This window comes from Giraffa tippelskirchi, chromosome 3, assembly GCF_054371585.1.
Source record: "Giraffa tippelskirchi isolate mGirTip1 chromosome 3, T2T-mGirTip1v1.2.pri, whole genome shotgun sequence".
NCBI classification, from domain to species: domain Eukaryota; kingdom Metazoa; phylum Chordata; class Mammalia; order Artiodactyla; family Giraffidae; genus Giraffa; species Giraffa tippelskirchi.
Genome location: NC_137277.1, coordinates 183,783,913 through 183,796,910, shown reverse-complemented (window position 1 = coordinate 183,796,910; position 12,998 = coordinate 183,783,913). Strand labels below are relative to the sequence as shown.

At 40.8% G+C, this 12,998-nt stretch overlaps 1 protein-coding gene across 2 annotated transcripts in view; it reads right to left on the bottom strand.

The window, feature by feature from the left end:
• Window positions 1–12,998, bottom strand: part of AUNIP (aurora kinase A and ninein interacting protein) — a 24,554-nt gene extending 11,556 nt beyond the window's left edge. For both annotated transcript variants that reach the window (XM_081586625.1, XM_081586626.1), the window contains exon 1: window positions 12,813–12,998. In XM_081586625.1, coding sequence (XP_081442751.1) covers window positions 12,813–12,896 — 84 coding nt within the window. In that variant the 5' untranslated portion in view covers window positions 12,897–12,998. The remainder of the gene's footprint in view (window positions 1–12,812) is intronic.

The following is a 12,998-nucleotide window of genomic DNA, read 5'->3' as shown; positions in this document are numbered from 1 at the left end:
AAATTTCAATATTCTTTAAAGACAACAAAATCCAGACCCCTAGCAATGTAGAACCATGGTCGAGCACCCAAGAAAAAATTGCTAGATATGTGAAATGCAGGAAAGTAATCCATAATGGGGAGGTGGGGGTGGAGTGGGGGGATCAGTTAATGGAAACAGACTCAGAAAAACCAGGGATGACTGGGAATTCCCTGGCAGTTTAGTAGTTAGGACTTCACCCTTTCACTGCTGAGGACCTGGGTTCACTCCCTGGTCAGGGAACAAAGATCCAGGGAACTGCAAGCTGAGCTGTAGGCCCATATGTGTATGTGTGTGTGTATGTATGTATGTGTGTGTGTGTGTGTGTGTGTGTGTGTGTATGTATGTATGTATGTATGTATGTATGTGTGTGTGTGTGTGTGTGTGTGTGTGTGTGTGTGTGTGTGTGTGTGTATCAAGGATAACAGAATCAGCAAACTTTAAATATGCTCAAGGATTTAAAGGAAAATGTGAAAATAATGAAATAGAAGTTATTAAACATTCACTAGATGGGCTTAACAGATTATAGAGACTACAGGAAAAAAAGAACAGTGGGACCTGAAGTCATAGCAATATACACAATCCAAAAATGAAGCAGAGTGAGGAACTGAAAAGAATGGTCTGTGGGATATCAAGCACACACATAACAAGAATTCCAAAAAACAAGGTGAAAGATGGCAGAAAATATACTTAGAAATAATGGCCCCGATTTTTTCGAATTTGCTGAAAACTACAAAAAACTGTGATTGTCTTTTTCAAAGACAGCCAGTAGAAAGTACCCAAGTGCTGCATTTTGGACCCAGATAACCATGATGGTGTGATCACTCACCTAGAGCCAGACATCCTGGAGTGTGAAGTCAAGTGGGCCATCACTACAAACAAAGCTGTGGAGGTGAAGGAATTCCAGCTGAGCTTTCAAATCCTAAAAGATGATGCTGTGAAAGTGCTGCACTCAATATGCCAGCAAATTTGGAAAACTCAGCAGTGACCACAGGACTGGAAAAAGTCAGTTTTCATTCCAGTCCCAAAGACAATACCAAAGAATGTTCAAACTACCACACAATTGTACTCATTTCACATGCTAGCAAAGTAATGCTCAAAATTCTCCAAGCTAGGCTTCAACAGTAAGTGAACCAAGAACTTCCAGATGTTCAAGCGGGGATTTAGAAAACAGAGAGGAACCAAAAGATCAAGTTGCCAACATCTGTTGGATTATTGAAAAAGCAAGAGAGTTCCAGAAAAACATCTGCTTCATTGACTATGCTAAAGCCTTTGACTGTGTGGATCACAACAAACTGGAAAATTCTTCAAGAGATGGGAATACCAGACCACCTGACCTGCCTCTTGAGAAACCTGTATGCAGGTCAGGAAGCAACAGTTAGAACTGGACATGGAACAACAGATTGGTTCCAAATAGGAAAAGGAGTACGTCAAGGCTGTATATTGTCACCCTGCTTATTTAACTTATATGCAGAGTACATCATGCGAAATGCCGGGCTGGATAAAGCACAAGCTGGAATCAAGATTGCAGGGAGAAATATCCATAACCTCAGATATTCAGATGACACCATCCTTATGGCAGAAAGTGAAGAAGAATTAAAGAGCCTCTTGATGAAAGTGGAAGAGAAAAGTAAAAAAGCTGGCTTAAAACTCAACATTAAAAAAATGAAGATCAAGGCATCCGGTCCCATCACTTCATGGCAAATGGATGGGGAAACAATGGAAACAGTGACAGATTTTATTTCCTTGGGCTCCAAAATCACTGCGGATGGTGACTGCAGCCATGAAATTAAAAGATGCTTGCTCCTTGGAAGAAAAGCTATGACAATGGGCGGATTTAATTCAGATGACCATTATATCTACTGTGGGCAAGAATCCCTTAGAAGAAATGGAGTAGCCCTCATAGTCAACGAAAGAGTCCGAAATGCAGTACTTGGGTGCAATCTCAAAAACGACAGCATGATCTCTGTTCGTTTCCAAGGCAAACCATTCAATATCACAGTAATCCAAGTCTATGGCCCAACCACTAATGCCCAAGAAGCTGAACGGTTCTATGAAGATCTACAAGACCTTCTAGTACTAACACCAAAAAAAGATGTTCTTTTCATCATCAGTTCAGTTGCTCAGTCGTATCCAACTCTACAACCCCATGAGCTGGAGCACACCAGGCTTCCCTGTCCATCACCAACTCCTGGAGCTTGCTCAAACTCATGTCCATTGCGTCAGTGATGCCATCCAACCATCTCATCCTCTGTCGTCCCCTTCTCCTCCTGCCTTCAATCTTTCCCAGCATCAGGGTCTTTTCCATTGAGTCAGTTCTTTGCATCAAGTAGCCAAAGTACTGGAGTTTCAGCTTCAGCATCAGTCCTTCCAATGAATATTCAGGACTGACTTCCTTTAGGACTGACTGGTTGGACCTCCTTGCAGTCCAAGGGACTCATCACAGGGGACTGGAATGCAAAAGAAGGAAGTCAAGAGATATGTAGAGTAACAGGCAAGTTTTGCCTGGGAATTCAAAATGAAGTGGGGCAAAGGCTAACAGAGTTCTGCCAAGAGAATGAACTGGCCACAGCAAATACCCTCTTCCAACAACACAAGAGACAACTCTACACATGGACATCACCTGATGGTCAATACTAAAATCAGATTGATTATATTCTTTGCAGCCGAAGATGGAGAACCTCTATACAATCAGCAAAAACAAAACCGGGAGCTGACTGTGGCTCAGATCATGAACTCCTTATTGCAAAATTCAGACTTAAATTGAAGAAAGTAGGGAAAACCACTAGGCCATTCAGGTATGACCTACATCAAATCCCTTACGATTATACAGTGGAAGTGACAAATAGATTCAAGGGATTAGATCTGATAGAGTGCCTGAAGAACTATGGATGGAGGTTCCTAACATTATACTGGAGACAGTGATCAAAACCATGCCCAAGAAAAAGAAATGCAAAAAGGCAAAATGGTTTGTCTGAGGAGGCCTTACAAATAGCTGAAAAAAGGAGAAGCCAAAGGCCAAGAAAAAAAGGAAAGACATACCAATCTGAATGCAGAGTTCCAAAGAATAGCAAGGAGAGTTAAGGAAGCCTTCCTAAGTGATCAATGACAAATCAAGACAGCATATTGAAAAGCAGCGACATCACTTTGCCAACAAAGGTCCGTATAATCAAATCTATGGTTTTTTCTAGTAGTCATGTATGGATGTGAGAGTTGGACCATAAAGAAAGCTAAGCACCAAAGAACTGATGCTTTTGAACTGTGGTGTTGGAGAAGACTCTTGAGAGTCCCTTGGACTGCAAGGAGATCAAACCAGTCAATCCTAAAAGGAAATCAATCCTGAATACTCATTGGAAGGATTGATGCTGAAGCTATAGCTCCAAAACTTTGGCCACCTGATGCAAAGAGACGACTCATTAGAAAATGCCCTGATGCTGGGAAAGATTGAAGTCAGTAGGAGAAGGGGACAACAGAGGATGAGATGGTTGAACAGAAGTTGGATGGCATCACTGACTCAATGGACATGAGTTTGAGCAAGCTCCAGGAGATGGCGAAGGACAGGGAAGCCTGGCATGCTGCAGTCCATGGGGTCACAAAGAGTCGGACACAATGGAGTGACTAAAAAACATCAATAAAAGATGATCATTTCACATGTTCTTCTTATAATCTGACCTTGCTACTCTTCCTATCAAGTGGTGGGAGCCATATTCCCTCACCTTGAACCTGTCAAGAACTTTGTGGCTGCCTGACCAATAAAGTATGACAGAAGTAACACTATGTGATTTCTAAAACTGGGTCATAAAAATATCATGTACTTTGCCTTGCTTTCTTGAGATGTTGACACTTGGAACCTGGCCACCATGCTATGAAGAACCCAAATCAGGCACATGGCTCTCTAAATTGTATGAGACACATATGCAAGATATGTGAAATAATGTGCATTAATAATAACTTGTACTAGGTACTGGGGAAACAGTGATGAACATAACAGTGTTTCTGCCCTGATAAAGGTTACAGCTTAAGGGAAAAACAGACAAACTAGTAATAGTTATTTAAACTACTGAATATATGCTGAATCCTATAAAGATGACTTACAGAAAATTACAGATTAAGACTCTGAGACTGGTCACCTGGGACTGAGAAGGACTCAGGTACGAAGTTTTTCGGCTGATGATCCCTACTTCAAAATAAAAGCAGCCCCTGTATGTATTATACATTACATAGTATTAATACAAGAAAGCCTATCTATTAGGCATAGGGTTCCTACAGGAGCAAACCCCTTAGTAAACCTCAGCCTACATATTAACACTTTTTCACCCTATAAGAATGCAATGAAGAACCTAACTTCAAGAGACACATTCCCTCCAAAACCAAAGATTCTCTAGTCCTTTGGTATATCACATTCATGGCCCAGCTGTTTGCCTCTTTCAGAGTGGTAGAAGGGAAAACTGACTTCAACTATAGAGTTCCTGCTACTCTTGCTATATTACAAGGATCCCCTATGATGTATTCCTATCGAGAATGATGTTTTTGGGGGGTGCTGCAAGTCACCCCAAGAATGATCCTTTTTTATACTCACAACTCTGGTAGCAAAGCAAATCTGGGGTCATATACGTCACCTTTCTTATTATTAGAAAATGTTTCCATGCTTCCATAGAATTTAAAATCTCTTTAGCCCTCATTCTATCCTATCTCTTCTGAGAATTTATCTGCAAGTTTGTCTCCAAGTTCTACTTTTAAACCAATTTATTCTTTTCTTTTTTTAATGATTCATATGTCTTCAAGCCTAGTACCTAATTTGATCCAACTTCTTTTTTTCATAATGGTTACTCTGGTCTTGAATCTGTGTATGAAATATCACTTTCCATATAACGTGAGAGCTTTGAAATACATGACTGTATTTAGTTCTTTTTGAAATGCTTCCTTTGTATTTCCCAGGGCATCTCTTCCCACTTCTAGAATCACAGGAAGCATCATCATCATGTGACCCCTTCCTCTTTAGTCTCTGTTAGCACTAATTTAATGACATTTTGAATGAAAACCTAAATGTCCATTAACAGAGGAATGGATAAAAAAAGATGTGATACATATATAAAATGGAATATTAGCCATAAAAAGGAATGAAATAGTGCCATTTGCAGAGACATGTCTGGGTCCAGAGACTGTCATAACGAGTGAAGTAAGTCAGACAGAGAAAAAGAAATTTCATACGGATGTTGCTTATATGCAGAATCTTAAAAAAATTATACAAATAATTTTTGTATAATTATACAAACTTTTTTACAAAACAGAAACAGACTCACAGATTTAGAGAAAGAACTTATGGTTACCGGGGGAGAGGATGGGGTGGAGGGAGAGATAGGGAGTTCGAGATTGACGTGTACATATTGCTCTATTTAAAATGGATAACCAACAAGACCCTACTTATAGTACAGGGAACTCTGATCAACATTATGTAACAATCTAAATGGGAAAAGAATTTGAAAAAGAATAGATACAAGTATATGTATAACTGAATCACTTTGCTGCACACCTGAAACAAACACATTGTTAATCAACTACACTCTAACATAAAATAGGACAACCTAGAAAAAATGGACAAATTGCTAGAAATGTACAATTTCCCAAGACAGAACCAGGCAGAAACAGAAAATATGAACAAACTAATTACCAGTAATGAAGTTGAATCAGTAATAAAACAACAACAATCCCACCAAACAAAAGTCCAGGGACTTGCCTAGCAGTCCAGTGGCTAAGACTCTGTGCACCTAATGCAGGGAACACAGGTGCAATCCCTGGTCAGGGATCTAAGATCCCGCTTGCCGCACAGCACAACCAGAAAAAGAAAAGTTCAAGACCACATGGCTTCATAGGTGAATGTTACCAAACATTAACACTTATCTTCAAATTATTCCAAAAAACTGCAGAGAAAGAAAACACAAACTCATTCTATGAGGCCAGCATCATCCTGATACAAAAGTCAGACAAAGATACCACACACACACACACACACACACACACACACACACACACACACACACACACACACACACACACACACACACACACACACACACACACACACACACACATTACAGGCCAATATCACTGGTGAACACAGACACAAAACTCCTCAACAAATTAACAGCAAACCAAATCCAAATCACCATCGTGATTATCTGAGTCGTGAAGATCTCTTTTGTACAGTTCTTCTGTGTATTCTTGCCACCTCTTCTTAATATCTTCTGCTTCTGTTAGGTCTCTACCATTTCTGTCCTTTATTGAGCCCATCTTCGCATGAAATGTTCCCTTGGTATCACTAATTTTCGTGAAGAGATCTCTAGTCTTTCCCATTCTTTTGTTTTCCTCTATTTCTTTGCATTGTTCGCTGAGGAAGGCTTTCTTATCTCTCCTTGCTATTCTTTGGAACTCTGCATTCAAATGGATATATCTTTCCTTTTCTCCTTTGCTTTTCGCTTCTCTTCTTTTCACAGCTATTTGTAAGGCCTCCTCAGACAGCCATTTTGCATTTCTTTTTCTTGGGGATGGTCTTGATTCCTGTCTCCTGTACAATGTCACAAACCTCCGTCCATAGTTCATCAGGCACTCTATCAGATCTAGTCCCTTAAATCTATTCCTCACTTCCACTGTATAGTCATAAGGGATTTGATTTAGGTCATACCTGAATGGTCTAGTAGTTTTCCCCACTTTCTTCAATTTCAGTCTGAATTTGGCAATAACGAGTTCATGATCTGAGCCACAGTCTGCTCCCGGTCTTGTTTTTGCTGACTGTATAGAGGTTCTCCATCTTCGGCTGCAAAGAATATAATCAATCTGATTTCGGTGTTGACCGTCTGGTGATGTCCATGTGTAGAGTCTTCTCTTGTGTTGTTGGAAGAGGGCGTTTGCTATGACCAGTGCGTTCTCTTGGCAGAACTCTATTAGCCTTTGCCCTGCTTCATTCTCCAAATTTGCCTGTTACTCCAGGTGTTTCTTGACTTCCTACTTTTCCATTCCAGTCCCCTATAATGAAAAGGACATCTTTTTTGGGTAGTAGTTCTAGAAGGTCTTGTAGGTCGTCACAGAACCGTTCAGCTTCTTCAGTGTTACTGGTCGGGGCATAGACTTGGATTACCATGATATTGAATGGTTTGCCTTGGAAACGAACAGAGATCATCCTGTCGTTTTTGAGATCGCATCCAAGTAGAAGAGTAGATGAGGTCTAAAAAGCGTAAGAGGGCATACACAGCCAGATGGTGCCTTATGGGCATTAAAAAGATGTTGGTTTTTACTAGAAGATAGGAACAACGGACTGATTCCAAATTGGGAAACGAGTACATCAAGGCTCTATATTGTCACCTTGATTATTTAACTTATATGCAGAGTACATCATGTGAAATGCTGGACTGGACGAAGCACAAGCTGGAATCAAGATTCCAGGGAGAAGTATCACTAACCTCAGATATGCAGATGACACCACCCTTATGGCAGAAAGCAAAGAAGAACGAAAGAGTCTCTTGATGAAAGTAAAAGAGAGTGAAAAAGCTGGCTTAAACTCAACATTCAAAAAACGAAGATCATGGCCTCCAGTTCCATTACTTCCTGGCAAACAGATGGGGAAATAATGGAAACAGTGACAGACTTTATTTTCTTGGGCTCCAAAAATCACTGCAGATGGTGATTGCAGCCATGAAATTAAAAGACTCTTACTCCTTGGAAGGAAAGTTATGACCAACCTAGACAGCATATTAAAAAGCAGAGACATTACTTTGTCAACAAAGGTCCATCTGGTCAAGGCTATGGTTTTTCCAGTAGTCATGTATGGATGTGAGAGTTGGACCATCAAGAAAGCTGAGTAGAATTGATGCTTTTCAACTGTGGTGTTGGAGAAGACTCTTGAGAGTCCCTGGGACTGCAAGGAGATCCAACCAGTCCATCCTAAAGGAAATCAGTCCTGGGTGTTCATTGGAAGGACTGATGTTGAAGCTGAAACTCCAATACTTTGGCCACCTGATGCGAAAAGCTGACTCTTTTGAAAAGACCCTGATGTTGGGAAAGATTGAAGGCAGGAGAAGGGGACGACAGAGGATGAGACGGTTGGATGGCATCACCGACTCAATGGACGTAAGTTTGGGTAAACTCCGGGAGTTGGTGATGGACAGGGAGGCCTGGCGTGCTGCGGTTCATGGGGTCGCAAAGAGTCGGACTTGACTGAGCAACTGAACTGAACATTACATACAGGGCTTCCCTGGTGGCTCAGATGGTAAAGAACCTGGCTGCCATGCAGGAGACCTGGGTTCGATCCTTGGATTGGGAAGGTCTCCTGGAGAAGGGAACGGCTACCCACTCCAGTATTCTGGCCTGAAGAATTCCATGGACTGTATAGTCCATAGGGTCCAAAGAGTCGGAGACAACTGAGAAACTTTCACTTTCACACATAGACATGATTGATTTAATCAATGGCCATTGGCAACTGAACTCAATTTCTGGTCTTTCTCCCCTCCCAAGAGGTAGGGGAACGGGAGGGTGAAAGTTCCAACCCTCTAATCACATGAATGATTTTCTTGGCAACCAGTTCATCCTTAGGTTATATAAGGGCTTTCCAAAAATCACCTCATTAAATATAAGACACCATTATCACTCATAACACAGGCAATTCCAAGGGTTTTTAGGAGCTGTGGGCCAAGAACTGCAAATACCAAATATATATGAGAAATATATTTTGGTCAGGTGAATGACCAAATATATGTTTCTTATAAATCACAATATCACAAGACAGTTCTGTTTAAGGATCAAATGGGAAAGGGTATGCTTTCTCAAACACAGGCCACTGGCTACTGCCTATCCATCCCTATCTCCTTGATGAAATAAAAATATTTTTAGGGTAGGACAAGAAAAATTTTAAACATAAAATTCTCTCTCTGCCCACCTGAGCCACTACCCCTCCCCTTTAGTGTGCACTGTGCATCTGCATTATACAGTAACTTAGAAAACACAGGAATGCCTACTCACCAAAAAGAAGCAATTTCTTTTTGGCACCAGCAAGGTAACTCCTTAGGGGATAACACTTCTTCCTCAATCCTGTACTGGGCCACAATAACCCACTACTCATCCTGTTATACTATGTAAACTCAATTTATTAATTTGTATAAAACCATTTGTCTCAAAAATTTATATAACCTTGCCTTGACCTCTATAGGAGGAATAGTCCTCAGAGTTTCCTGAAAAACTGTCTCCCAGATCATAATCCTCAAGCTGGCTCAAATAAAATTTTCCTTTTTCTTAAATTGACTATTAATTTTTCATTGACACGTGACATTATAACTCAATCAGGCCTATTGGATAGCTAACCTAGGAAGAAGCAGGATTCTACATCCTATAAAAGGAAATCTTTAGGACTTTGCTTTGGGCTAGAGATCTTAACGTCAGAAGAACAGGAACTAGTGGAAGAACAAAAGTTTATAAAAGTATCTTTAGGAATAAAATAACAAGAAGGAGAAATGGTGTCAGTGACTACAGTCATAAGGTCCAGGCCTCCAGAAATCAGAGGAAAGTAAAGGACCTAGAGATCCTGGAGATAGGACTCCTGCCTTGCACTACATCAACAGATAAACGTTTTCATCATAACATCATCAAAGGAAAAGGTGTGATTTGGAGTGTCAGAGTTACAGACATAGAAACAAATACTGATTCTCCCCTTCCCTGAGGGATATTCCCTTTTTCTCTCCTAGCTCTCTTCTACTTCTTTCTAAATCAAACTGGTACACAGATTTCCCATCCATCTCACATTATTCAAGAATGTATTTATTCTAAAAGTATAAAAGGCTTATTCCTAACTCCAGAAGTAAAAAACACCCGTTGCACATTTTGGTCATTTTTAATAAGTATGTTTATTTCCCTACCAACCATTAATTAGCCTTTCCCCCTATATGTGAGGGAAAAGGTCACCATTCTATCTATGCTATAATATGATAAAACTCCTATTTTTGAAGCATACTCATTCACACACTAGAGAAGAACAAAAAAGTTGACAAGGAAGCAAGATAACTTTGCTAATTCAACAAGCATAGTTAGCAAAAAAAAATAAGGCTGACACAGACTCTCTCAAGAACTCCTGTGCTACAGGAAATATGTTTCAGATTTCTGAAGTGATCTACATTTTAACTACTGGATAGAAGAAAAAAAGACTTTTGTATTTACTAAACAAGGTTACATGTTTCATATTCTTAATTTTAAAAACATACATTTTTAACGAGTGATCTCATTTCTAGAAATTCATCTGCAGATGATTTATTTGCATATGTACAAAAGGATGTGTGTATAAAACTCTTCATCTCGTAAGTGTTTTTAACAGCAAAAGATTAGAGACAGCTTTTTATCAAGAAAAGACTGGTAAATATAAATACTATATATACTTGAGTGCATCCCTGTGGCTCAGACGGTAAAGAATCCGCTTGCAATGAGGGAGACCTGAGTTTGATCCCTGGGTTGGGAAGATTCCCTGGAGGAGAGCATGGCAATCCACTCCAGTATTCTTGCCTGGAGAATTCTCACGGATAGAGGAGCCTGGCGGGCTACATTCCATGGGGTCACAAAGAGTCAGACGCAACTAAGCACAGTACATATATACTTGCGATGGCTGTATATCATGTACTCCAAAATTCGTATGTTTAAGCTCTAATACCCACATGACATTATTTGGCCACATATGCTCTCTCACACTCTTTAGATCTCATCTACTCCTGTTTGCCTCACTCTGCTTTAGCAACACTAGCCTTCTTGTGGCTTCAGGTCAAGTACTTGCATATATCTCTGCCTCTCTCTACACACACATACACACCAAGAAAAGACCATTTGAGGACACAGGAATAAGGCAGCTGTTTTCAAGCCAGGAAGTCCTCACCAGAATCCAACCATACTGGCACCCTGATCTCAGACTTCCAGCCTCCAGAACAATGAAAAAACTAATTCTGTTGGTTTAAGCCACCCAGTCTATGGCATTCTGTTATGGCAGCCTAGCTGACTAAGACATTATTATTGCATACAGTGGATACTATTTCAAAACAGAATGCTATGTAGTCCTTAAAATGAATGAAGCAGCTTTCTGTGAATCATATGAAATAATCCCTAAGATACAGTAAGTGAAATAAGCAAGTTGCAGAACAATATATATGATGCTACTATTTAAAAGAATAGTTATGCATTTGCTGGTAGATGCACAGATTATCTCTGGAAGGATACCCAAGAAAGTTGTGGCCTCTGAGACAGCGAAAGGTTATAAATGTTAGATATTTCACTGCATATGCTAAACATTTTAAGTTACCATATGAATATATTACCTACTCCAAGAAGATTTTTAAGTTTAAAAAATTTTTTAAGGAAGTGATTCATTTGTTAAAAATGACTTTAGTTGTAAGACACTTTTTAATGATCCTCAGTTGATTTTGTTCAGCAGGTTGTAGTTACCTACAGGAAAGACTCTCATTAATGGTTTAGATTAGGTTAACCACCTGGTCTTTGGACTACTGCCAAAAACACCCAAATCCAGCATATCCTTCCAGTCTCAAATTCCTTTCCACCTGCTCAGTTAAATCATCCCTGATCACCTTAAGTCATGACAATCTCTCTGGCCTAGAAAATCACATTTCCCTTGAAACTGCTCATCTGGACACATATTGCCTCACAATGGTTAAGAGCACTGGCCTTTGCAGCAGTTAGAACTGAGCCTGAACCCCTGCTCACTTCAGCAAATTTCTAAATCCAAGCCTCAATTTTTTCATCTGTAAAACAGAGATAATGACAGTACCTACTTTAAATACCAGCCACTGATAAGGCATGTAATGTTCCAGCTGAGTGCCTGACACATAGGAAACAGTCAGTAAGTTACATATTGCTCTTACCTGTACAACTTTTTTCTTTTCTCCACAAGATTGTAACCAACTTGAGAGCAAGAATTCTGCCCTAAGTATCTGTTTTGAGCCTGTTTTTCATTTGTAAATGGTTATCATTATATTACTACTACATAGAATTGTACCAAACAAAATAACTCATCGGAAATACTCAGCACAATGTTGGCTTAAAATGCTCAATAAACAGTAAACATTATTATCTCATACTTTTGTTTCTTTGTAATGACTAACAGAATCTTGCATATGTGCCAAACCTGTGTGATTTCCAATTCTCCTAGTTGGTTGAGCCTGGCTTAATTAACCTCACCTCAGTCTCCTTACTCCCATAAAGATGATGATACAAAGAATACATATTAACACTTAATACAGTGTGTGGCATCCAGTGGATGCTCACTATTTTTCTGTTTTTCCTTCTGTTTTTTTTTTTTTCTCCCCTGACGTTACCGGTTCTGGGCAGCGGACCCTTCCGGCGAGAACTTCCCTTTGCATACGCACCCACCCCTCCGCGTACTTCAGCCTCTGCTACCTTCTCGCAGGGATTCTACCTTAAGGAGTCTGTCTGCTCCATTACGCTCCTCAAAGCAAATTTTCTCTCCATCCTCTCCCTCACCTCGAAAACTCGCTGTCCCAGCCTCTTCAATGCCGCCCCACCCAGCCTGCCTGTCTGCCTTCCTACCCCCATTTTCTTCTCTCCACCCTTCCCAAATCTCATTTTTCAGCCTTTTTCAGACTCCGGCCCCTCTCTCCCCTGAACTGCCAAATATGTTCGTTCTCGCCCCCCGACTCTACCTCTGTCATCTCCAGGTTCACCCAAACTCCTCTCTTCACGCGCCTCTGGGCCCCTAGGTCCTCCCCCACCACCCTCTCTCCCCCGCAACGCCCCACCTGCGCTTTCCGCCTCTTTAGCGCCGCGGCGTCCAGCCACACGCCGCAGGCCTCCTCCTCCTTCTCCGGGCCTCTGCGCCTCATGGCCGCTGAGAAGACCAAGCCAACGGGACACCCGCTCGAAACTCGAGTCACCTCACGCAACCGCCATCAGAGACCCGGCAGATATTCGTATCTCCCGCCAAC